Source organism: Salvelinus fontinalis, chromosome 8, assembly GCF_029448725.1.
Source record: "Salvelinus fontinalis isolate EN_2023a chromosome 8, ASM2944872v1, whole genome shotgun sequence".
Classification (NCBI taxonomy): domain Eukaryota; kingdom Metazoa; phylum Chordata; class Actinopteri; order Salmoniformes; family Salmonidae; genus Salvelinus; species Salvelinus fontinalis.
Window position 1 is genome coordinate 31,635,450 of NC_074672.1, and position 26,814 is coordinate 31,662,263.

Here is a 26,814-nt window from a genome sequence, read left to right on the forward strand (position 1 = left end):
GACATGAAGCAGATCAGACCAGGGTTGAAATGAATGTGGTGTAATAACAGATCAGAATTCATGGGTGTTCCCTGATATCAGGAAATGCTCATTGATACCAACCATTGGTCAGTCCCGGTGTTATGAGACTGATGGTTTCTCGACACAGATGATTTGATTACATAGCAGGTTAAGATAACTAACCTGACAGGTTAGGTGAATTAGCATGGCAGGTTAGGAGACTGAGGACAAAGGTTAGGAAAATAGTTAAGGTTAAAATAGTTAGGTTAGCTACAATGCTACAGTTGTCAACAACTGTTGTCCCGGCGTGAAACATACGGCCACGTGGTGAGCAGTAGTGGGTGTAACTTGATATCAAGAAACGCCCGATATCAGAAGGCACCCATAATTGCAGTTTGCAATTACACCCTTCTCGTTAAAATACATGTGTATTTAAACATTTGTATTTCAAATATAAATGTTAATATTCATATTTTTATATTTATTTTCAAATATGTATCTGAAATGTATCTGAAAGTAATTGAAATACAGCAAATAGTATTTGAACCCAGGTGTGAAGCAGAAGGGTTGAAGAAGAAGGGTGGCAAGGGTCAAGGGTCAAGGGTCAAGGGTCAAGGGGTAGAAAAGGGACACAAAGGCAGCAAACGTGGGCCTCTAACTACTAATTCCTAATTCCCAGAAAAGGTCCAACGTTTCTCCCCACAATACAGTCAAGTACATCACAATGGACTAGCTAGAAGGGTTTGATATGCGACATATACAGTATAGTGCAATGCACTATTATTGTAACTAGATATTAGCACAGTATTCTGTAATTACTGTGTTACCATGTGCTTTCTAGATAAATATCAGGTGTGTTTGGGGATTGTAAAATAAACAACACTGGTACCTAAAACTGCTAAGTAAGGTGATATAATTAGAGAATTAACAGACAGAATTTCACTTTTTCCAGAAGGTGAATTATACATTGTAAAGGGGTTAGCGCGATTTTGACAGCATCTTACAAGTAAAATTCTGTATTTCATATTACAGTACACCTACTGTAATATAAATACGGTATCAAAGCAAGTGCTGTGTAAAAACATACAGTACAGTACCGTAAAATGTACTGTTTCATACTGTAGAAAAGTAAATGCTACCATAATCCGAATTAATGAATGGATGGGTGAATTAAATTTGTTAAGGGGAGGGATTTTTATTCCACAGTATTTTACTGTAATTACAAGGTATTGGTGCATGCAGGTTGGCTGCTAAGTAAAGTGTTGACAAACATTACAGCATATTAATGAACATTTGGTGTTTTGTATCACTTGCACTTCTGGAGGCCTTAACAAAGGCTTACAGCATTCTCACTCAACAAATATAGCCTCTTACAAGGTACGCCTCACAATATGGTAATGAGAGAAACAACAATACCATACACCCACTAGTGATCAAAAGGTTTTTTGGTGCTCCAAAGCTACGGTACGGTACCGTATTCTGTTAGGTGGAATTACAGTACCAGTCGAAATACATAAATTCTACCCTACCCACATATTTTTCTCCACAATGCACCATCATTTAGAGTATGATGCAGGAAAACATTTCAGAGTATTTAAAAAAAATAAAAAAGAATTTCCAGTTTTCCATTACAGTATAGCATTAGATGGGCCTGGTGTTCGTGCGTACATGTGACCAAGGTCCGGCTAAACTGACCCTTCAGCTGTCGAGAGGTTAAAGGGCAAAGGGGTTCTTAAGTCAGCACTTTTAGCAAGGATGTCAAGTCAACAAGTGTCCCTACTTGTCAAGTGTCCCTACTTGTCAAGTGTCCCTACCTAAGAGATCACCAGACAAGAAGGGTTAAAACAAAAGAAGGGTTAAGTGTTGGGTGTTAATTCTGAGTGATTAAGCTTAGGGATATGGTTTGGGGAAGGCTTAAAACCAAATAATTTAAAACAAAACGCTGTTTCCATCAACAATCATCAAGTATTCTCACAGTAGCTGTGGCGGAAGAAACGCACACCTGTTTAGTCGAGGTGCTGGCTAGCGGAGTAGAACACCTGTTTAGTCGAGGTGCTGGCTAGCGGAGTAGAACACCTGTTTAGGAGAGGTGCTGGCTAGCGGAGTAGAACACCTGTTTAGGAGAGGTGCTGGCTAGCGGAGTAGAACACCTGTTTAGGAGAGGTGCTGGCTAGCGGAGTACAACACCTGTTTAGGAGAGGTGCTGGCTAGCGGAGTAGAACACCTGTTTAGGAGAGGTGCTGGCTAGCGGAGTAGAACACCTGTTTAGGAGAGGTGCTGGCTAGCGGAGTAGAACACCTGTTTAGGAGAGGTGCTGGCTAGCGGAGTAGAACACCTGGTTAGTCGAGGTGCTGGCTAGCGGAGTAGAACACCTGTTTAGGAGAGGTGCTGGCTAGCGGAGTAGAACACCTGTTTAGGAGAGGTGCTGGCTAGCGGAGTAGAACACCTGGTTAGTCGAGGTGCTGGCTAGCGGAGTAGAACACCTGTTTAGGAGAGGTGCTGGCTAGCGGAGTAGAACACCTGTTTAGGAGAGGTGCTGGCTAGCGGAGTAGAACACCTGGTTAGTCGAGGTGCTGGCTAGCGGAGTAGAACACCTGGTTAGGAGAGGTGCTGGCTAGCGGAGTAGAACACCTGTTTAGGAGAGGTGCTGGCTAGCGGAGTAGAACACCTGTTTAGGCGAGGTGCTGGCTAGCGGAGTAGAACACCTGTTTCGGTGAGGTGCTGGCTAGCGGAGTAGAACACCTGTTTAGGAGAGGTGCTGGCTAGCGGAGTAGAACACCTGTTTCGGTGAGGTGCTGGCTAGCAGAGTAGAACACCTGTTTAGGAGAGGTGCTGGCTAGCGGAGTAGAACACCTGTTTCGGTGAGGTGCTGGCTAGGGGAGTAGAACACCTGGTTAGGAGAGGTGCTGGCTAGCGGAGTAGAACACCTGTTTAGGATAGGTGCTGACTAGGGGAGTAGAACACCTGGTTAGGAGAGGTGCTGGCTAGCGGAGTAGAACACCTGTTTAGGAAAGGTGCTGGCTAGCGGAGTAGAACACCTGTTTAGGAGAGGTGCTGGCTAGCAGAGTAGAACACCTGTTTAGGTGAGGTGCTGGCTAGCAGAGTAGAACACCTGTTTAGGAGAGGTGCTGGCTAGCGGAGTAGAACACCTGTTTCGGTGAGGTGCTGGCTAGCGGAGTAGAACACCTGTTTCGGTGAGGTGCTGGCTAGCGGAGTAGAACACCTGTTTAGGAGAGGTGCTGGCTAGCGGAGTAGAACACCTGGTTAGGAGAGGTGCTGGCTAGCAGAGTAGAACACCTGTTTAGGAGAGGTGCTGACTAGCAGAGTAGAACACCTGTTTAGGAGAGGTGCTGGCTGGCGGAGTAGAACACCTGGTTAGGTGAGGTGCTGGCTAGCGGAGTAGAACACCTGTTTAGGAGAGGTGCTGGCTAGCGGAGTAGAACACCTGTTTCGGTGAGGTGCTGGCTAGCGGAGTAGAACACCTGGTTATGAGAGGTGCTGGCTAGCAGAGTAGAACACCTGGTTAGAGGAGGTGCTGGCTAGCAGAGTAGAACACCTGTTTCGGTGAGGTGCTGGCTAGCGGAGTAGAACACCTGTTTAGGAGAGGTGCTGGCTAGCGGAGTAGAACACCTGGTTAGGTGAGGTGCTGGCTAGCGGAGTAGAACACCTGTTTAGGAGAGGTGCTGGCTAGCGGAGTAGAACACCTGTTTAGGAGAGGTGCTGGCTAGCGGAGTAGAACACCTGGTTAGGAGAGGTGCTGGCTAGTGGAATAGAAAACCTGTTTAGGCGAGGTGCTGGCTAGCGGAGTAGAACACCTGGTTAGGAGAGGTGCTGGCTAGCGGAGTAGAACACCTGGTTAGTCGAGGTGCTGGCTAGCGGAGTAGAACACCTGTTTAGGAGAGGTGCTGGCTAGCGGAGTAGAACACCTGTTTAGGAGAGGTGCTGGCTAGCGGAGTAGAACACCTGGTTAGTCGAGGTGCTGGCTAGCGGAGTAGAACACCTGTTTAGGAGAGGTGCTGGCTAGCGGAGTAGAACACCTGTTTAGGAGAGGTGCTGGCTAGCGGAGTAGAACACCTGGTTAGTCGAGGTGCTGGCTAGCGGAGTAGAACACCTGGTTAGGAGAGGTGCTGGCTAGCGGAGTAGAACACCTGTTTAGGAGAGGTGCTGGCTAGCGGAGTAGAACACCTGTTTAGGCGAGGTGCTGGCTAGCGGAGTAGAACACCTGTTTCGGTGAGGTGCTGGCTAGCGGAGTAGAACACCTGTTTAGGAGAGGTGCTGGCTAGCGGAGTAGAACACCTGTTTCGGTGAGGTGCTGGCTAGCAGAGTAGAACACCTGTTTAGGAGAGGTGCTGGCTAGCGGAGTAGAACACCTGTTTCGGTGAGGTGCTGGCTAGGGGAGTAGAACACCTGGTTAGGAGAGGTGCTGGCTAGCGGAGTAGAACACCTGTTTAGGATAGGTGCTGGCTAGGGGAGTAGAACACCTGGTTAGGAGAGGTGCTGGCTAGCGGAGTAGAACACCTGTTTAGGAAAGGTGCTGGCTAGCGGAGTAGAACACCTGTTTAGGAGAGGTGCTGGCTAGCAGAGTAGAACACCTGTTTAGGTGAGGTGCTGGCTAGCAGAGTAGAACACCTGTTTAGGAGAGGTGCTGGCTAGCGGAGTAGAACACCTGTTTCGGTGAGGTGCTGGCTAGCGGAGTAGAACACCTGTTTCGGTGAGGTGCTGGCTAGCGGAGTAGAACACCTGTTTAGGAGAGGTGCTGGCTAGCGGAGTAGAACACCTGGTTAGGAGAGGTGCTGGCTAGCAGAGTAGAACACCTGTTTAGGAGAGGTGCTGACTAGCAGAGTAGAACACCTGTTTAGGAGAGGTGCTGGCTAGCGGAGTAGAACACCTGGTTAGGTGAGGTGCTGGCTAGCGGAGTAGAACACCTGTTTAGGAGAGGTGCTGGCTAGCGGAGTAGAACACCTGTTTCGGTGAGGTGCTGGCTAGCGGAGTAGAACACCTGGTTATGAGAGGTGCTGGCTAGCAGAGTAGAACACCTGGTTAGAGGAGGTGCTGGCTAGCAGAGTAGAACATCTGTTTCGGTGAGGTGCTGGCTAGCGGAGTAGAACACCTGTTTAGGAGAGGTGCTGGCTAGCGGAGTGGAACACCTGGTTAGGTGAGGTGCTGGCTAGCGGAGTAGAACACCTGTTTAGGAGAGGTGCTGGCTAGCGGAGTAGAACACCTGTTTAGGAGAGGTGCTGGCTAGCGGAGTAGAACACCTGGTTAGGAGAGGTGCTGGCTAGTGGAATAGAACACCTGTTTAGGCGAGGTGCTGGCTAGCGGAGTAGAACACCTGGTTAGGAGAGGTGCTGGCTAGCGGAGTAGAACACCTGTTTCGGCGAGGTGCTGGCTAGCAGAGTAGAACACCTGTTTCGGCGAGGTGCTGGCTAGCAGAGTAGAACACCTGGTTAGGAGAGGTGCTGGCTAGTGGAATAGAACACCTGTTTAGGAGAGGTGCTGACTAGCAGAGTAGAACACCTGTTTAGGAGAGGTGCTGGTTAGCGGAGTAGAACACCTGGTTAGGTGAGGTGCTGGCCAGCGGAGTAGAACACCTGTTTAGGAGAGGTGCTGGCTAGCGGAGTAGAACACCTGTTTCGGTGAGGTGCTGGCTAGCGGAGTAGAACACCTGGTTATGAGAGGTGCTGGCTAGCAGAGTAGAACACCTGGTTAGAGGAGGTGCTGGCTAGCAGAGTAGAACACCTGTTTCGGTGAGGTGCTGGCTAGCGGAGTAGAACACCTGTTTAGGAGAGGTGCTGGCTAGCGGAGTAGAACACCTGGTTAGGTGAGGTGCTGGCTAGCGGAGTAGAACACCTGTTTAGGAGAGGTGCTGGCTAGCGGAGTAGAACACCTGTTTAGGAGAGGTGCTGGCTAGCGGAGTAGAACACCTGGTTAGGAGAGGTGCTGGCTAGTGGAATAGAACACCTGTTTAGGCGAGGTGCTGGCTAGCGGAGTAGAACACCTGGTTAGGAGAGGTGCTGGCTAGCGGAGTAGAACACCTGTTTCGGCGAGGTGCTGGCTAGCAGAGTAGAACACCTGTTTCGGCGAGGTGCTGGCTAGCAGAGTAGAACACCTGTTTAGGTGAGGTGCTGGCTAGCAGAGTAGAACACCTGTTTAGGAGAGGTGCTGGCTAGTAGAGTAGAACACCTGTTTAGGAGAGGTGCTGGCTAGTAGAGTAGAACACCTGTTTTGGTGAGGTGCTGGCTAGTAGAGTAGAACACCTGTTTAGGAGAGGTGCTGGCTAGCGGAGTAGAACACCTGGTTAGGAGAGGTGCTGGCTAGCGGAGTAGAACACCTGTTTAGGAGAGGTGCTGGCTAGTAGAGTAGAACACCTGTTTAGGAGAGGTGCTGGCTAGCGGAGTAGAACACCTGTTTAGGCGAGGTGCTGGCTAGCGGAGTAGAACACCTGTTTAGGTGAGGTGCTGGCTAGCAGAGTAGAACACCTGTTTAGGAGAGGTGCTAGCTAGTAGAGTAGAACACCTGTTTAGGAGAGGTGCTGGCTAGCGGAGTAGAACACCTGTTTAGGCGAGGTGCTGGCTAGCGGAGTAGAACACCTGTTTCGGTGAGGTGCTGGCTAGCGGAGTAGAACACCTGTTTAGTCGAGGTGCTGGCTAGCGGAGTAGAACACCTGTTTCGGTGAGGTGCTGGCTAGCGGAGTAGAACACGTGTTTAGGAGAGGTGCTGGCTAGCGGAGTAGAACACCTGTTTAGGCGAGGTGAGGGCTAGCGGAGTAGAACACCTGTTTCGGTGAGGTGCTGGCTAGCGGAGTAGAACACCTGTTTAGTCGAGGTGCTGGCTAGCGGAGTAGAACACCTGTTTCGGTGAGGTGCTGGCTAGCGGAGTAGAACACGTGTTTAGGAGAGGTGCTGGCTAGCGGAGTAGAACACCTGTTTAGGCGAGGTGCTGGCTAGCGGAGTAGAACACCTGTTTCGGTGAGGTGCTGGCTAGCGGAGTAGAACACCTGTTTAGTCGAGGTGCTGGCTAGCGGAGTAGAACACCTATTTAGTCGAGGTGCTGGCTAGCGGAGTAGAACACCTGTTTCGGTGAGGTGCTGGCTAGCAGAGTAGAACACCTGTTTCGGTGAGGTGCTGGCTAGCGGAGTAGAACACCTGTTTAGGCGAGGTGCTGGCTAGCAGAGTAGAACACCTGTTTCGGTGAGGTGCTGGCTAGCGGAGTAGAAGACTTGAAAAGAAAAGGAGAGCCTCACACTCTAGGAGTTCAGATACAATCATTTAATAACCACTGTTTCCACAGCCAAGCTGTCTTCATCAGGGTATAATGACAAACACTGCGGGTCACTAGTTTATATAGAGTTTGAAAGAACACACACAGGTGTCTATAATCATGGCCGGGACTGGCTTGATTTCATTGGCTGATTTACAGATATAAATAGAACATGTAAAAGCATGAATGGATTACATATGATCCTAGATACAATTTGGCTACATAGGCCTACAAGCATTATTTACAATAGATAGCAAAAACACAATAATCACAAGAATGGCTTCAGATCAAAGTCTACATTGAGACCGAAGGGAGAGATGATGTTTCAAATGAAAGATCCAGGCGGTCTCTCGTTTTAACGATAAGTTGTCAAGGTCACCCCCTCTCCTAGGGATGGTGATGTGTTCGATGGCGATATAGCAAAGGGACGAAAAGTGGGCCGCAACGTAGAGTTTTTCCACTGGATGGTGCTGCGATGCTCAGAGATTCTTACCTTCAGTTTGGGCTTCGTTTTTCCCACATCATTTTTACCACAAGGACAAGTTATAAGATAAATAACTGCCTTAGTGGAACACGTGATAACACCTTTGATTGGGATCTGTTTGCCTGTTTGGGGTGTTTGAAGGATCTACATTGGTAAGGGCCATTGCATTGAGCACAGCCATTACACTTGTAGTTTCCATCTGGCGCAAGGAGACGTTGTGAGGGGGGATTTTGGGATGGTAAATCAGAGGTTACCAATTGATCTATGAAAGCACTACCAAGGGAGTGAGCGATTCCCTTACTGTTCAGAACACTTGGGAGTGAGCGATTCCCTTACTGTTCAGAACACTTGGGAGTGAACGATTCCCTTACTGTTCAGAACACTTGGGAGTGAGCGATTCCCTTACTGTTCAGAACACTTGGGAGTGAGCGATTCCCTTACTGTTCAGAACACTTGGGAGTGAACGATTCCCTTACTGTTCAGAACACTTTGAATAGCGCGTAGTAAGAACGCAAGAATCCTTCTTTTTGCAAAACTTTCCTTGAAAGAGATCATGTCTCATTTTATTTGGGATTTTCTCAATGGCAGTATTGATCGGACCATTTTAGGACCCACTTTCCTTGAATTTTCTTTGCATCACAGCCATGGTTCTGTGGAAATCTTATTGTTTTTTGCAAATGATTTTGATTGGACAGAATTGGCTTTAGGGCACAAAGTTGTTCAAAGGAAGTGGGTGACAGCTGTCAGCCCTCAACAAACTGTTACAATCAGTGGGTTTCCTGTAAAGATCAGTGTATAGAACATGATCCTCACACAAAATCAAAAGATCAAGGAAACTTACTTGTTGTGTGTCAGATTGCATAGTGGATCTCAGGTGCTCAAAACAAGAGGTAAGAAGCATGGATTGCCTGGAGCTGTTTTGTATCACCCTCCATAAAACCAAAATATCATCAATGTACCGTTTCCAAAATGGTTGTTGTTGTTGAGAGGAGTGAGAATTGACTGTTTGTCCATGTAACCTGCACACACATTTGCAAAGTTAGGAGCCATAGGGGTTCCCATAGCAGTACCCTTCATCTGGATAAAGAAATTGTTTTGAAATATGAAATCGTTATTTGTGAGTACCATTTCAGCCAATGCTCTAATGCATACACTGGCGGGTTGTTCATTTGGGTAACATAACAAAAGAAAATGATCCATGCCTTCAATACTGCCATCGTGTGGAATATTAGTGTATAACGACTCAACATCAAAAATAACGAACAAAGTATTCTCAGGGAGAGGATCAAGAGATTCAATGATAGAGATCATACTGCTGGTGTCCTTTGCTAACATTAGCTAGCTAGCTAATGACGATACACCATAGGACTGGGTCCGCAAAATCAAGTAAATAATACTGAACTCATCACAAAATCATGTTTTGACATTTGAATGGATATTGTCGTTTTGTTTGTTTGTTGCTTAGTGACATTGTGAATATAGTATTTTTGGCTTCTAACTCTGATTTAACTAGCTATATATCTAATCAGGTTTCTGCACAAGAAAAATTGTGGAGTCCCAAATTCCCACGAAATACTGCAAGAATTTTCGTAGTCATAGATACTGAGCCTCAGAAATAAAAGACCCCTCAAGGATTAGGAGCCACGCCCTTTCAAAAAAGTTCTTGTTTTCCTACCTTTTCAGGAATATTGGGTGAATTATCAGGACATTGCAGTCCTGACCATGTAGGAAAACACACACACACACGCACACGCACACACACACACACACACACACACACACACACACACACACACACACACACACACACACACACACACACACACACACACACACACACACACACACACACACACACACACACACACACACACACACACACACACACACACAGGCCAGACCCAGTTGTGATAATGGCAGCAATGGCTGGTGAAATGGAGCAGGTGACCTCGCCCTACTACTCTGTTCGATGAATCAATACTTTCCCAAGGATTTAAATAACTATGCTTTGAAGTTAAAGAGGTGGAGAGGTGTTATGGAGAGGTAGGAGAAGAAAGGAACGATAGAGGGGGAAGGAGAGAGCAGGCTGAAGGAATGAGAGAGGGAGGGAAGAAGAGGAGACTGTAAAAGAGGGAATGGGTGAGGAAGGGGTTGTAGGAGGGACAGAAGAAGGGAGTGTGAAGGAGCTGTGAAGGAGAGCTTGGGGGAGGGATAGAGGGTAGGTTGTACTGAGGGGAGAAAGCAGCAATCTGTCAAACTCACTAGGCTTGTCCTTCCCTCAGTGCTCTGAAGAACATAATGTTTGTTTATTTTCATCTCTCTTTTAAAGAGAGAGTGAAAACCTCAGTGGAGGGGTTGGTTGGCCATCCCGAAAGGCATCTCTCAAAACCACCCTATTGTGTGGTGCTTTCAGGCTGTGTTTGGCCAAACAAACACTTTCCCTAAGGTTCACAATGCGCTGACACTCAAAATGAAGAGGCATGTTTAAACATATCATAAATTACTAGGCACATAAGACACATTTCAGAAGGATGAAATGGTACTGATAACATTCTTTGAATTCTACTCATATCATTACTCAAGGATCTGTGTTTAGTGTTTGTGTGTATGTGCATGCACTCATGTGTGTGTGTGTGTGTGTGTGTGTGTGTGTGTGTGTGTGTGTGTGTGTGTGTGTGTGTGTGTGTGTGTGTGTGTGTGTGTGTGTGTGTGTGTGTGTGTGTGTGTGCGTGCGTGCGTGCGTGCGTGCGTGTGTATGCAGGCACTCACGTTCGTGGGTGTGTCTGTGTGTGATAGAGGCCCCTCAGTAGGGGCAGGTCAGATGAGAGGCAGCGTGCCTGCTGTGACAGCGCCTCGATCTCTTCACTTAAAGCCAACAGAGCGTTTGTGTGTGTGTGTGTGTGAGTGTGTGTGTAGGGGTCCACTCAGTCAAAGCCCCAGTCTCCAGCCCTATTGTATCAGAGCAGGGCTAAGCTAAAAGGGCATGACCAGGTTTAGAGTTGGACTCTTTCTCCATCTCCCTCAAACACAGACAAACACAACTCAGCACAAAGAAGACAATTACCAGCCAAAGAAAGCAAAGAGAAATTAAACACACACACATGTACACACACATGCACGCACCCTCACCCTCACACACACACACACACACACACACACACACACACACACACACACACACACACACACACACACAAACACACAAACACACACTCATAAATACACACTGGGAGAGACACTATATATACAGCAGTATGTGGACACCACTTCAAATGAGTGGATTTGGCTATTTCAGCCACACCCGTTGCTGACAGGTGTATAAAATCGAGCACACAGCTATTCAATCTCCATAGACAAACATTTGTAGTAGAATGGCCTTACTGTAGAGCTCAGTGACTTTCAACGTGGCATCATCATAGGATGCCACCTTTCCAACAAGTCAGTTCGTCCAATTTCTGCCCTGCTAGAGCTGCCCCGGTCAACTGTAAGTGGTGTTATTGTGAAGTGGAAAACGTCTAGGAGCAACAATAACTCAGCCGCGAAGTGGTAGGCCACACAAGCTCACAGAACGGGACCGCTGAGTGCTGAAGTGCGTAGAGAGTAAAAATGGTCTGTCCTCGGTTGCAACACTACCGAGTTCCAAACTGCCTCTGGAAGCAACGTCAGCACAAGAACTGTTCGTCGGGAGCATCATGAAATGGATTTCCATGGCCGAGCAACCGCACAGTAGTGTAAAGCTCACCGCAATTGGACTCTGGAGCAGTGGAAACGCGTTCTCTGGCAGATCCTAGGGGAACTCTACCTGCCCGAATGCATAGTGCCAACTGTAAAGTTTGGTGGAGGAGGAATAACGGTCTGGGGCTGTTTTTATGGTTTGGGCCGCTTAGTTCCAGTGAAGGGAAATCTTAATGCTACAGCATACAATGACATTCTAGATGATTATGTGCTTCCAACTTTGTGGCAACAGTTTGGGGAAGGCCCTTTCCTGTTTCAGCATGACAATGCCCCTGTGCACAAAGCGAGGTCCATACAGAAATGGTTTGTCGAAGTCGCTGTGGAAGACCTTGACTGGCCTGCACAGAGCCCTGACCTCCACTCCATCGAAGACCTTTGGGATGAATTGGAACGCAGACTGCGAGCCAGGCCTAATCACCCAACATCAGTGCCCGACCTCACTAATGCTCTTGTGGCTGAACTGAAGCAAGTCCCTACAGTAATGTTCCAACATCTAGTGGAAAGCCTTCCCAGAAGAGTGGAGGTTGTTATAGCAGCAATGTTCCAACATCTAGTGGAAAGCCTTCCCAGAAGAGTGGAGGCTGTTATAGCAGCAATGTTCCAACATCTAGTGGAAAGCCTTCCCAGAAGAGTGGAGGCTGTTATAGCAGCAATGTTCCAACATCTAGTGGAAAGCCTTCCCAGAAGAGTGGAGGCTGTTATAGCAGCAAAGAGGGGACAAACTCCATATTAATGACCATGATTTTGGAATGAGATGTTCAACAAGCAGGTGTCCACATACTTTTGGTCATCTAGTGTATATTCCAATGGTCAAAAATAACTTGACGGAGAGGCGCAGTGAGTGGAACATTAAAGTTGATGATTTAAAAGCTTTAATTATACCAATGGCTAGCATCCTGCTATATTTACACCAAGATAGAGGGAAGGTATGGAAGGCCATCCTCAAGGCCTCAGACACACACCCACACACCCTCACACACATACCCTCATGCACCCATGCACAATACATTGTTCAATCACTCATACACACAGATGAACATGGCTAAACCCTGTTTTATGAAACCACACACACACACTGACACACACACACTGACACATCCACTGACACACACACTGACACACACACTGATACACACACTGACACACACACTTCGGCAAAGAAATCCAGGAAACATTTTCTCACACACCCGGGAGCCATCCCAGCACAATGTTCTCTCACTGAGTCACAACTGAGTAATCCTCTCTTGCACCATCACACAGACCTGTTACATACTGAACATACACACACACACACACACAGCATGCAATAGACACGCACACCTGCACACACGAATACACACACCAAAACTAAATTCACAAAAGCCAATGAGAGAATGATGATTCTATAGCAGTGGTATTGTGTGACACTCAAACAGCAGTTAAGTGCTGTTGGAGTGTTTGTGTGTTTGTGTGTGTGTGTGTGTGTGTGTGTGTGTGTGTGTGTGTGTGTGTGTGTGTGTGTGTGTGTGTGTGTGTGTGTGTGTGTGTGTGTGTGTGTGTGTGTGTGTGTGTGTGTGTGTAACACACTATAACAGTAACTTACGTGAAAGGGAGTGTCCTCCTTTGGGCATGAATTCAAACAGTACAGGGTTATCGTCTCCCAGCATCTCAGCCCGTAGCGAAAGCAGGCTGTTTTTACTCATCAATGCTGCCCTCAGATTGGCTACCGAAGGTGTAGTCCCGCCCCCGATCCCACCTCCTGCCTCATCTGATTCGCTGGCACCCAGGAAGTTGGCCTCGCCCATTGCCAGAGCTTCTTCCTGTTTGAGGAAGAAGTCGAGACGTTCTCCGCGACTGTCTGAGCTGTTGGGCTCTGTCACATCTGCACCTGGAGACAGAGAGGAATCATTCATTCATTGGTTGATTGAGTTTGATTGATTGATCTTTATTAGTCATGTTGAAAGGCACAAAATTATACTTTACATATATGACAACATAAACCATGTAAGATATCAAACCAATGACACATTTTAAAAAACGAGTACACTAAAGCACTTTACCATAGACTTGCCCCCCCAAAAATATAGTGTACAGTGCATTTGGAAAGTATTCAGACCCCTTCCCTTTTTCTACATTTTGTTACGTTACAGCCTTATTCTAAAATTGATTAAACACATTTTTTCCCCTCATCAATCTACACACAATAAAAAACAGAAATACCTTATTTACATAAGTATTCAGACCCTTTGCTATGAGACTCGAAATTGATCTCAGGTGCACCCTGTTTCCATTGATCATCCTTGATATGTTTCTACAACTAGTTTGGAATTCACCTGTGATACATTTATTTGATTGGACATGATTTGGAAAGTTACACACCTGTCTATATAAGGTCCCACAGTTGACAGTGCATGTCAGAGCAAATCAAGACATGAGGTCAAAGAAATTGTCCGTAGAGCTCCGAGACAGGATTGTGTCGAGGCACAGATCTGGGAAAGGGTACCAGAACATTTCTGCAGCCGTGAAGGTCCCCAAGTACACAGTGGTCACCATCATTCTTAAATGGAATACATTTGGAACCACCAAGACTCTTGAGTCAGAGTTCCTCTGTGGAGATGTGAGAACCTTCCAGAAGGACAACCATCTCTGCAGCATTCCACCAATCAGGCCTTTATCGTAGCATGGCCAGACGAAAGCCACTCCTCAGTAAAAGGCACATCTCTGGAGAGACCTGAAAATAGCTGTGCATCAACGCTCCACATCCAACCTGACAGAGCTTGAAGGGATCTGCAGAGAAGAATGGGAGAAACTTCCCAAATACAGGAGTGCCAAGCTTTCAGCGTCATACTCAAGAAGACTTGGGGCTGTAATCGCTGCCAAAGGTGCTTCACAAAGTACTAAATAAAGGGTTTGAATACCTATGTAAATTTTATATTTCTGTTTTTTTTTATATACATTTGCAAAAATGTTAAAAAATAAACTATTTTTGCTTTGTCATTATGGGCTAGTGTATGTAGATGAGAGAAAAAAACAATTTCATAAATTTTAGAAGAAGGCTGTAATGTAAGAAAATGTGGAAAAAGCTAAGGGGTCTGAATACTTTCTGAATGCACTGTACGGATGACCATATTCCTTTGTTTTCACATCTGTTAGTGATAAATGGGACAGATGAGAGAAGCGGGTAGTTGCAGCCCAATATGGCGGCCGATACTGGCTGTGTTGAAAGAAAGTAGGCATATCGAAAGCGCACATGTAATTGGTTTGACTTTCTGTCAGTTGTTGCCAGCGAATGCAGAGGTTCGTGGTGACATGACTGCAGATCAGGGGTGGGCAACTCCAGTCCTCCAGGGCCTGAATGGTGTCACTCTTCTTCTCCATCCAAAGCAAACACAGCTGATGAATCAAACTGCAGTGTAAACTGAGATCATGATTAGGTGATTATTGGAGTCAGGTGTGTTAGCTGAGGCTGGGGCCAAAATGTACAGGGCTGGAAAAGTAAAAGATACCTTCATTGAAAATTACTCAAGTAAAAGTGAAAGTCACCCAGTAAAATACTACTTGAGTAAAAGACAAAGTATTTGGTTTGAAATATACTTAAGTATCAACAGTAAATGTAATTGCTAAAATATACTTAAGTATCAAAAGTAAAAGTAAAAGTGTGAATAATTTCACATTCCTTATACTAAGCAAACTAGATGGCACAATTTAATTGTTTTTTATTCATTTATGGATAGCTAGGGGCATACTCCATCACTCAGACATAATTAACAAACTAAGCACGTGTTTAGTAAGTCCGCCAGATAAGAGGCAGTAGAGATGACCAGGGTTGTTATTTTGATAAGTGTGTGAATTGGACCATTTTCCTGTCCTGCTAAGCACTCAAAATGTAACAAGTACTTTTGGTTGTCAAAGAAAAGGTGTAAGTAAAAAGTGTATGAGTAAAAAGTACCACATTTTCTTTATGAATGTAGTGAAGAAAAAGTAAAAATTGTCAAAAATATGAATAGTAAAGTACAGATACCCCAAAAAACTACTTAAGTAGTACTTTAAAGTATTTTTACTTAAGTACTTTCCACCACTGAAAATGTGACACCAATCAGGCCCCCGAGGATGCAGCTGTCCATCCCTGCTGTATAGGATGGTGCATTAAAACGTACTTTGGGGAAACTCAGAATGATGGAGTGGTGGAATCACTCACGCTGTGGAAAAACATTGCATGTAATTAAATGCATATATCTTAACATGCTTTCATGTTGTGAATGTTTTACATTTATCACATTTCTTTTCTATTGTGTAGACTACTGTGTGCAATGTCAAAGATAACATTTCTCAATGTTCCATTACTATACACCAATAGCAAGCTTGCATAAAAGGCAGACCTATGGGTTGCATGCCCGGCTGCAAGTTTTCTGACATGCCGATTAGGACCAATTTACGAAGCGAGCGGGCAAAAACAGCCTAAAGCCAATGCTGCTACCCGTCTGATACTAGCATGTTATAACAGAAGATTCAAATGAGGTTCTACTGGTTGCAGACCTTCATGTGTCACAACTGCTTTCATCAAGTTGTGTATGTGAACTCAAAGAAAATTATTATGAGACTAAACAATACTCTTTGGATATTCATGAAACATAGTTTAGTATACCGGTAATAATTCATCATGAAAGTTTGAGTTGTGTATGTGATTAAAACTGCTTTAGCATCCTCCATGCACTTCCTAAAAGAGACTGAACAAAATAAACTAGTCCTCTGAGTGCTGGCAATGCTGTTCAATCAAAAGAGACCGTCCAATAATAGTGCACTCTCAACACACCCATTTATTTAGACACAACCACTTTTTTTGACATGCCCACTACTCCGAGACCAGTCCGGATGGGCTGCCTGGCCGTTGACAACATTCATTTTGTCTTGACTGCTTAAATCATCCATGGAAAACCTCTCCTTTAAACACCCCATCTCTAATTCATCCTGTTTGTAAAATGTACAACAATTTGTGTTTTCCACCAAACGCACTTGTGTCTGCACACACACACACACACACACATCCCCCAAAATTACAACAAAGGACAGGAAGCTGTTGACAGATAAATCAGTACTGTCTCATCTGAGATCATTTAAACACATAGCAAGAGAGAAAAAGTGGGAGTAAAGGAACGAGAGAGAGCCTATGAAAAAAAGACAGATGGTCGAACAGCGATAGACAGCTAGAGAGCTGGAGTACAAAAGAGAAAGAGAGAGAGACAGAGAGACAGAGAGACGGAGAGAGAAACAGGGGGACAGAGACAGAGAGACAGAGAGACAGAGAGACAGAAAGACAGAGAGACAGACAAAGAGACAGACAGATAGAGAGACAGAGAGAGAGACAGAGAGAGAGACAGACAGAACGACAGAGACAGACAGAGACAGACAGAGACAGACAGAGAGAAAGAGAGAGAGACAGAGAGACAGAAAGACAGAAAGACAGAGAGACAGACAAAGAGACAGACAGATAGAGAGACAGAGAGAGAGACAGAGAGAGAGATAGACAGAAAGCGAGAGAGACAGAGAGACAGACAGAGAGACAGACAAAGACAGACAGAGAGAAAGAGAGAGACAGATTGAGAGAGACAGAGAGAGAGACAGAAAGAGAGAGAGACAGAGAGAGACAGAGAGAAAGAGAGACAGAGAGAAAGAGAGACAGAGAGAATGAGAGAGAGAGACAGAGAGAGAGACAGAGAGACAAACAGAAAGACAGAGACAGACAGAGAGACAGACAAAGAGACAGACAGAGAGACAGACAGAGAGATAGACAGAGAGAGAGAGACAGAAAGCGAGAGAGACAGAGAGACAGACAGAGAGACAGACAGACAGAAAGAGACAGACAGACAGACAGACAGACAGACAGGCAGACAGACAGACAGACAGACAGACAGACAGACAGACAGACAGACAGAAAGAAAGAAAGAGAGACAGACAGAAAGAGAGACAGAGACAGAGAGACAGAGAGACAGAGAGAACGAGAGAGAGAGACAGAGAGACAGAAAGAGAGAGATGACGCACACGAGAGGGTGAGACAGAGAGAGAGATGGAGTGTAGAAGAAAAAATTGAGAGAGAGGGAGGGAGAGAGAGAGAGAGAGTCTATCCAGGGTATAAAGGTTTGTTTAGACTGCAGTGACAGCCCAGTGACAGAGTAAAGTAGAGAATGTTGTGAACAACTGTCAGCAGCAGACACACGCTGCCACACTCTCCTCTGTAGATCTACATGTCTGTCACACACAACTTCTGACAGCACTGCTGACGCACTCACTCACACACACACACACACACACACACAGACACACACACACACACACACACACACACACACACACACACACACACACACACACACACACACACACACACACACACACACACACACACACACACACACACACACACACACACACACACACACACACACACACACACACAATTCAACACTCCCTGGGGGTTTGTAGGACACTGGCTTGCATACTGTGTGTAAGTGGGGTTGTGTGTGTGTGTGTGTGTGTGTGTGTGTGTGTGTGTGTGTGTGTGTGTGTGTGTGTGTGTGTGTGTGTGTGTGTGTGTGTGTGTGTGTGTGTGTGTGTGTGTGTGTATGTGTGTGTTTGTGTGTGTGTGTCTGTCTGTGTGTGTGTTAGAGCTAATACAACATCTCCTTTCACTGGCCTGTGATGCATACACTTCTAGTATATTGCACGAAGTGTGAGAGGTCTGGGCAGGTATTATTATAGATGTGAAATGTGGCATGCAGGACAGAGAGACAGAAAATACAAACAGTACAAGAGAAAAAGAGAACGAGTTATAAAGGAGAGGAAGGAAACAGTACAGCAACTGAGAAAGATAAAGATTGAGGGAGAGGGAGAAGGTGGAGAGATGGAGAGGGAGAAGGCAGAGAGAGGGAGAGGGAGAAGGTGGAGAGATGGAGAGGGAGAAGGCAGAGAGAGGGAGAGGGAGAAGGCAGAGAGAGGGAGAAGGCAGAGAGAGGGTGAGGGAGAAAGCAGAGAGAGGGAGAGGAGAAGGTGGAGAGAGGGAGAGGGAGAAGGCAGAGAGAGGGAGAGGGAGAAGGCAGATAGATGGAGAGGTAGAAGGCAGAGAGAGGGAGAAGGAAGAGAGAGGGAGAAGGCAGAGAGAGGGGGAAGGAAGAGATAGGGAGAAGGTAGAGAGAGGGAGAAGGTAGAGAGAGGGAGAAGGTAGAGAGAGGGGGAAGGTAGAGAGAGGGAGAAGGCAAAAAGAGGGAGAAGGTAGAGAGAGGGAGAAGGTAGAGAGAGGGAGAAGGCAAAAAGAGGGAGAAGGTAGAGAGAGGGAGAAGGTAGAGAGAGGGAGAAGGAAGAGAGAGGGAGAAGGTAGAGAGAGGGAGAAGGCAGAGAGAGGGAGAAGGCAAAAAGAGGGAGAAGGCAGAGAGAGGGAGAAGGCAGACAGAGGGAGAAGGCAGACAGACAGAGAAGGCAGAGAGAGGAAGAGGGAGAAGGCAGATACATAGGGAGAGGGAGAAGGCAGAGAGAGGGGGAAGGAAGAGAGTGAATGAGAGAGGAAGCAGAGAAAGAAGGAGAGAGAAGGCAGAGAGAGAGAGGGAGAAGGCAGAGAGAGGGAGAAGGCAGAGAGAAGGAGAAGGCAGAGAGAGGGAGAAGGTAGAGAGAGGGAGAAGGCAGAGAGAGGGAGAAGGCAGAGGGAGAAGGCAGAGAGAGGGAGAAGCCAGAGAAAGAGGGAGAAGGCATGGAAAGAGGGAGAAGGCAGAGAAAGAGGGAGTAGGCAGAGAAGGAGAAGGCAAAAAGAGAGAGGCAGAGAGAGGGAAAAGACAGAGAGAGGGAGAAGGCAGACAGACGAAGAAGGCAGAGAGAGAGGGAGAAGGCAGAGAGGGAGAAGGCAGACAGAGGCAGAAGGCAAAGAGAGGGAGAAGGCAGACAGAGGGAGATGGCAGACAGAGGGAGAAGGCAGCGAGAGGGAGAAGGCAGAGAGAATAAGAGGGAGAGGGTAAGAGTACGACTCGTTTTCATTGTCCTCAGGTATGTTCGATATGCAGTGTGTTGGTTGCCACGGCGTTGTTGCCGTGTTCTGTTGCCGTGGTGAAAGTCAAGGTGAGAGAGGGGATGTGAGACTGTAGCGTTCCTCTCCTCTAGCTGAATACTGATGGGATTGAGTCACCACTGTGGGGATGGCTGTATGATGATGTGAGGGGGGTCTGTCTGAGAGACTTTTTGGGGTCAAGGTGTACATGACAAAGTACCTAGAGGTACAGTGGGGCAAAAAAGTATTTAGTCAGCCACCAATTGTGCAAGTTCTCCCACTTAAAAAGATGAGAGAGGCCTGTAATTTTCATCATAGGTACACTTCAACTATGACAGACAAAATGAGAAAAAAAATCCTGAAAATCACATTGTAGGATTTTTAATGAATTTATTTGCAAATTTTGGTGGAAAATAAGTATTTGGTCACCTACAAACAAGCAAGATTTCTGGCTCTCACAGAACTGTAACTTCTTCTTTAAGAGGCTCCTCTGTCCTCCACTCGTTACCTGTATTAATGGCACCTGTTTGAACTTGTTATCAGTATAAAAGACACCTGTCCACAACCTCAAACAGTCACACTCCAAACTCCACTATGGCCAAGACCAAAGAGCTGTCAATGGACACCAGAAACAAAATTGTAGACCTGCACCAGGCTGGGAAGACTGAATCTGCAATAGGTAAGCAGCTTGGTTTGAAGAAATCAACTGTGGGAGCAATTATTAGGAAATGGAAGACATAGAAGACCACTGATAATCTCCCTCGATCTGGGGCTCCACGCAAGATCTCACCCCGTGGGGTCAAAATGATCACAAGAACGGTGAGCAAAAATCCCAGAACCACACAGGGGGACCTAGTGAATGACCTGCAGAGAGCTGGGACCAAAGTAACAAAGTCTACCATCAGTAACACACTATGCCGCCAGGGACTCAAATCCTGCAGTGCCAGACGTGTCCCCCTGCTTAAGCCAGTACATGTCCAGGCCCGTCTGACGTTTGCTAGAGCGCATTTGGATGATCCAGAAGAAGATTGGGAGAATGTCATACGGTCAGATGAAACCAAAATATAACTTTTTGGTAAAAACTCAACTCGTCGTGTTTGGAGGACAAAGAATGCTGAGTTGCATCCAAAGAACACCATACCTACTGTGAGGCATGGGAGTGGAAACATCATGCTTTGGGGCTGTTTTTCTGCAAAGGGACCAGTACGACTGATCCGTGTAAAGGAAAGAATGAATGTGGCCATGTATCGTGAGATTTTGAGTGAAAACCTCCTTCCATCAGCAAGGGCATTGAAGATGAAACGTGGCTGGGTCTTTCAGCATGACAATGATCCCAAACACACCGCCCGGGCAACGAAGGAGTGGCTTCGTAAGAAGCATTTCAAGGTCCTGGAGTGGCCTGGCCAGTCTCCAGATCTCAACCCCATAGAAAATCTTTGGAGGGAGTTGAAAGTCCGTGTTGCCCAGCAACAGCCCCAAAACATCACTGCTCTAGAGGAGAGCTGCATGGAGGAATGGGCCAAAATACCAGCAACAGTGTGTGAAAACCTTGTGAAGACTTACAGAAAACGTTTGACCTCTGTCATTGCCAACAAAGGCTATTTAACAAAGTATTGAGATAAACTTTTGTTATTGACCAAATACTTATTTTCCACCATGATTTGCAAATAAATTCATTAAAAATCCTACAATGTGATTTACTGGATTTTTTTTCTCATTTTGTCTGTCATAGTTGAAGTGTACCTATGATGAAAATTACAGGCCTCTCTCATCTTTTTAAGTGGGAGAACTTGCACAATTGGTGGCTGACTAAATACTTTTTTGCCCCACTGTATGTGGGGAGGGATCCTCTGGTCAATAATAAATTGGCCTGGATTGACATGTCTTTAAATCACATTTTTTATTTGTGTTTATTTTATTTATTTCACCTTTATTTAACCAGGTAGGCTAGTTGAGAACAAGTTATCATGTACAACTGCGACCTGGCCAAGATTAAGCAAAGCAGTGCAACACAAACAACAACACAGAGTTACACATGGAATAAACAAACATACAGTCAATAATACAATAGAAAAAGTCTATATACAGTGTGTGCAAATGAGGTAGGATAAGGGAGGTAAGGCAATAAATAGGCTATAGCGGCGAAATAATTACAATATAGCGATTAAACCCTGGAGTGATAGACGTGCAGAAGATGAGTGTGCAAGTAGAGATACTGGGGTGCAAAGGAGAAAAATAAATACAATAAATAATAGTATGGGGATGAGGTAGTTGGATGGGCGATTTACAGATGGGCTATGTACAGGTGCAGTGATCTGTGAGCTGCTCTGACAGCTGGTGCTTAAACTTAGTGAGGGAGATATGAGTCTCCAGCTTCAGTGATTTTTGCAGTTCGTTCCAGTCATTGACAACAGAGAACTGGAAGGAAAGGCGGCCAAAGGAAGAATTGGCTTTGGGGGTGACCACATACAATATGTACTGAACGAAAGAAGAATGTATTCCTGGATTTGCAATGCATGATTTATTCACTGGCACCTCACACAGAGAGAAAGAGGGAGAGAGAGAGAGAGAGAGAGAGAGAGAGAGAGAGAGAGAGAGAGAGAGAGAGAGAGAGAGAGAGACAGAGACAGAGAGAGAGAGAGAGAGAGAGAACCAAGGACTGATCACCCCAATCCACAAAAGTGGAGACAAATTTGACCCCAATAACTACCGTGGAATATGCGTCAACAGTAACCTTGGGAAAATCCTCTGCATTATCATTAACAGCAGACTCGTACATTTCCTCAATGAAAACAATGTACTGAGCAAATGTAAAATTGGCTTTTTACCAAATTACCGTACAACAGACCCTGTATTCACCCTACACACCCTAATTGACAACCAAACAAACCAAAACAAAGGCAAAGTCTTCTCATGCTTTGTTGATTTCAAAAAAGCCTTCGACTCAATTTGGCATGAGGGTCTGCTACACAAATTGATGGAAAGTGGTGTTGGGGGTAAAACCTACGACATTATAAAATCCATGTACACAAACAACAAGTGTGCGGTTAAAATTGGCAAAAAACACACATTTCTTCACACAGGGTCGTGGGGTGAGACAGGGATGCAGCTTAAGCCCCACCCTCTTCAACATATATATCAACGAATTGGCGCGGGCACTAGAACAGTCTGCAGCACCCGGAATCACCCTACTAGAATCTGAAGTCAAATGTCTACTGTTTGCTAATGATCTGGTGCTTCTGTCACCAACCAAAGAGGGCCTACAGCAGCACCTAGATCTTCTGCACAGATTCTGTCAGACCTGGGCTCTGACAGTAAATCTCAGTAAGACCAAAATAATGGTGTTCCAAAAAAGGTCCAGTCACCAGGACCACAAATTCCATCTAGACACCGTTGCCCTAGAGCACACAAAAAACTATACATACCTCGGCCTAAACATCAGCACCACAGGTAACTTCCACAAAGCTGTGAACGATCTGAGAGACAAGGCAAGAAGGGCCTTCTATGCCATCAAAAGGAACATAAATTTCAACATACCAATTAGGATCTGGCTAAAAATACTTGAATCAGTCATAGAGCCCATTGCCCTTTATGGTTGTGAGGTCTGGGGTCCGCTCACCAACCAAGATTTCACAAAATGGGACAAACACCAAATTGAGACTCTGCATGCAGAATTCTGCAAAAATATCCTCCGTGTACAACGTAGAACACCAAATAATGCATGCAGAGCAGAATTAGGCCGATACCCACTAATTATCAAAATTCAGAAAAGAGCTGTTAAATTCTACAACCACCTAAAAGGAAGCGATTCCCAAACCTTCCATAACAAAGCCATCACCTACAGAGAGATTAACCTGGAGAAGAGTCCCCTAAGCAAGCTGGTCCTAGGGCTCTGTTCACAAACACAAACACAGCACAATTAGACCCAACCAAATCATGAGAAAACAAAAAGATAATTACTTGACACATTGGAAAGAATTAACAAAAAAACAGAGCGAACTAGAATGCTATTTGGCCCTAAACAGAGAGTACACATTGGCAGAATACCTGACCACTGAGACTGACCCTAACTTAAGGAAAGCTTTGACTATGTACAGACTCAGTGAGCATAGCCTTGCTATTGAGAAAGGCCGCCGTAGGCAGACATGGCTCTCAAGAGAAGACAGGCTATGTGCACACTGCCCACAAAATGAGGTGGAAACTGAGCTGCACTTCCTAACCTCCTGCCCAATGTATGACCATATTAGAGAGACATATTTCCCTCAGATTACACAGATCCACAAAGAATTTGAAAACAAATCCAATTTTGATAAACTCACATATCTACTGGGAGAAATTCCACAGTGTGCCATCACAGCAGCAAGATTTGTGACCTGTTGCCACAAGAAAAGGGCAACCAGTGAAGAACAAACACCATTGTAAATACAACCCATATTTATGCTTATTTATTTTAACTTGTGTGCTTTAACCATTTGTACATTGTTACAACATTGTATATATATAATATAACATTTGTAATATCTTTATTGTTTTGAAACTTCTGTATGTGTAATGTTTACTGTTAATTTGTATTGTTTATTTCACTTTTGTATAATATCTACCTCACTTGCTTTGGCAATGTTAACACATGTTTCCCATGCCAATAAAGCCCCTTGAATTGAATTGAATTGAATTGAATTGAGAGAGAGAGAGAGAGAGAGAGAGAGAGAGAGAGAGGGAGAGAGCGAGAGAGAGAGAGAGAGAGAGAGAGAGAGAGGGAGAGAGCGAGAGAGAGAGAGAGAGAGAGAGAGAGAGAGAGAGAGAGAGAGAGAGAGAGAGAGAGAGAGAGAGACAGACAGACAGACAGACAGACAGACAGACAGACTGTGTAAAAGGCTAAAGGAAAAGCGAGTTAAGAAGAAAGAGACAGGGGCAGTTGAATAAGGAGACAGAGAACGAACACACACACACACACAGTTAATTAAGGTGGGGGAGTAGAGCTTGGTTTAGGGGGCACAGGGTGGAGGTATTCATTAGAGCTCTGCTCCTCCCCCTCCAGTGGGCAGCTGAGCAGCACAGGAGTCAAATCAATAAAATAGATCCGTTGTTTGTGCTCTGTGTGTGTGTGTGTGTGTGTGTGTGTGTGTGTGTGTGTGTGTGTGTGTGTGTGTGTGTGTGTGTGTGTGTGTGTGTGTGTGTGTGTGTGTGTGTGTGTGGTTGGTTGTGTGTGTGTGTGTGTGTGTGTGTGTGTGTGTGTGTGTGTGTGTGTGTGTGTGTGTGTGTGTGTGTGTGTGTGTGTGTGTGTGTGTGTGTGTGTGTGTGTGTGTGGTTGTGTGTATGTGTGTATGTGTGTGTGTGTGTGTGTGTGTGTGTGTGTGTGTGTGTGTGTGTGTGTGTGTGTGTGTGTGTGTGTGTGTGTGTGTGTGTGTGTGTGTGTGTGTGTGTGTGTGTGTGTGTGTGGTTGTATGTATGTGTGTGTGTGAGAGAGAGAGAATGAGGGAACAGAAGGAGTAGAAGTGGAGGAGAGGAAAGAGACAGAGACCTCTGACCCCCATCTCCTTTCACTCATCTGCTCATTGGACGAGTGAATGACCCTTGACCTGTTTACCCAGCATCCCCTCAACCAGCGGGGCTACAGATGGAACATGTCCCCATTTCTAGGACGAGTCTTGCAGTAATCACACTTCAGCCTAACTCAACCCTCCTAATACACTGTCTATCCTCTGCTAGATGTGATCACATGCAGTACAGTAGTCACTCCTAATAATTCATAATTAGACATTATGGTATTATTGGACATTATGATATTAGTGGACACTATGGTATTAGTGGACATTGTGGTATTAGTGGATACTATGGTATTAGTGGACATTGTGGTATTAGTGGACATTATGGTATAAGTGGACACTATGGTATAAGTGGACACTATGGTATTAGTGGACATTGGGGTATTAGTGGACATTGTGGTATTAGTGGACATTATGGTATTAGTGGACATTGTGGTATTAGTGGACACTATGGTATTAGTGGACATTATGGTATTAGTGGACATTGTGGTATTAGTGGACATTATGGTATAAGTGGACATTATGATATTAGTGGACACTATGGTATTAGTGGACATTGGGGTATTAGTGGACATTGGGGTATTAGGGGACATTATGGTATTAGTGGACATTATGGTATTAGTGGACATTATGGTATTAGTGGACATTATGGTATTAGTGGACATTATGGTATTAGTGGACACTACGGTATTAGTGGACACTACGGTATTAGTGGACATTATGGTATTAGTGGACATTATGGTATTAGTGGACACTATGGTATTAGTGGACATTATGGTATTAGTGGACATTATGGTATTAGTGGACACTATGGTATTAGTGGACATTGTGGTATTAGTGGACACTATGGTATTAGTGGACACTATGGTATTAGTGGACATTATGGTATTAGTGGACACTATGGTATTAGTGGACATTATGGTATTAGTGGACACTATGGTATTAGTGGACATTATGGTATTAGTGGACATTATGGTATTAGTGGACACTATGGTATTAGTGGACATTATGGTATTAGTGGACACTATGGTATTAGTGGACACTATGGTATTAGTGGACATTATCGTATTAGTGGACATTGGGGTATTAGTGGACATTGTGGTATTAGTGGACACTATGGTATTAGTGGACATTGTGGTATTAGTGGACACTATGGTATTAGTGGACATCATGGTATTAGTGGACACTATGGTATTAGTGGACATTATGGTATTAGTGGACATTATGGTATTAGTGGACACTATGGTATTAGTGGACACTATGGTATTAGTGGACATTATGGTATTAGTGGACATTATGGTATTAGTGGACATTATGGTATAAGTGAACACTATGGTATTAGTGGACATTGGGGTATTAGTGGACATTATGGTATTAGTGGATACTATGGTATTAGTGGACATTGTGGTATTAGTGGACATTATGGTATTAGTGGACACTGTGGTATTAGTGGACATTGTGGTATTAGTGGACGTTATGGTATTAGTGGACATTATGGTATTAGTGGAAATTATGGTATTAGTGGACACTATGGTATTAGTGGACATTATGGTATTAGTGGACATTATGGTATTAGTGGACATTGTGGTATTAGTGGACACTGTGGTATTAGTGGACATTGTGGTATTAGTGGACACTATGGTATTAGTGGACATTATGGTATTAGTGGACACTATGGTATTAGTGGACACTATGGTATTAGTGGACATTATGGTATTAGTGGACATTATGGTATTACTGGACATTGTGGTATTAGTGGACACTATGGTATTAGTGGACAT

The 26,814-nt window shown here is 45.2% G+C and overlaps 1 protein-coding gene across 3 annotated transcripts in view; it reads right to left on the reverse strand.

Annotated features, from left to right (window-relative positions):
- The window catches only part of LOC129861470 (zinc finger and BTB domain-containing protein 46-like), a 99,735-nt gene that overhangs the window by 26,962 nt on the left and 45,959 nt on the right, over positions 1-26,814 (reverse strand). For all 3 annotated transcript variants that reach the window (XM_055932847.1, XM_055932849.1, XM_055932848.1), the window contains exon 3: positions 13,062-13,346. In XM_055932847.1, coding sequence (XP_055788822.1) covers positions 13,062-13,346 — 285 coding nt within the window. The remainder of the gene's footprint in view (positions 1-13,061; positions 13,347-26,814) is intronic.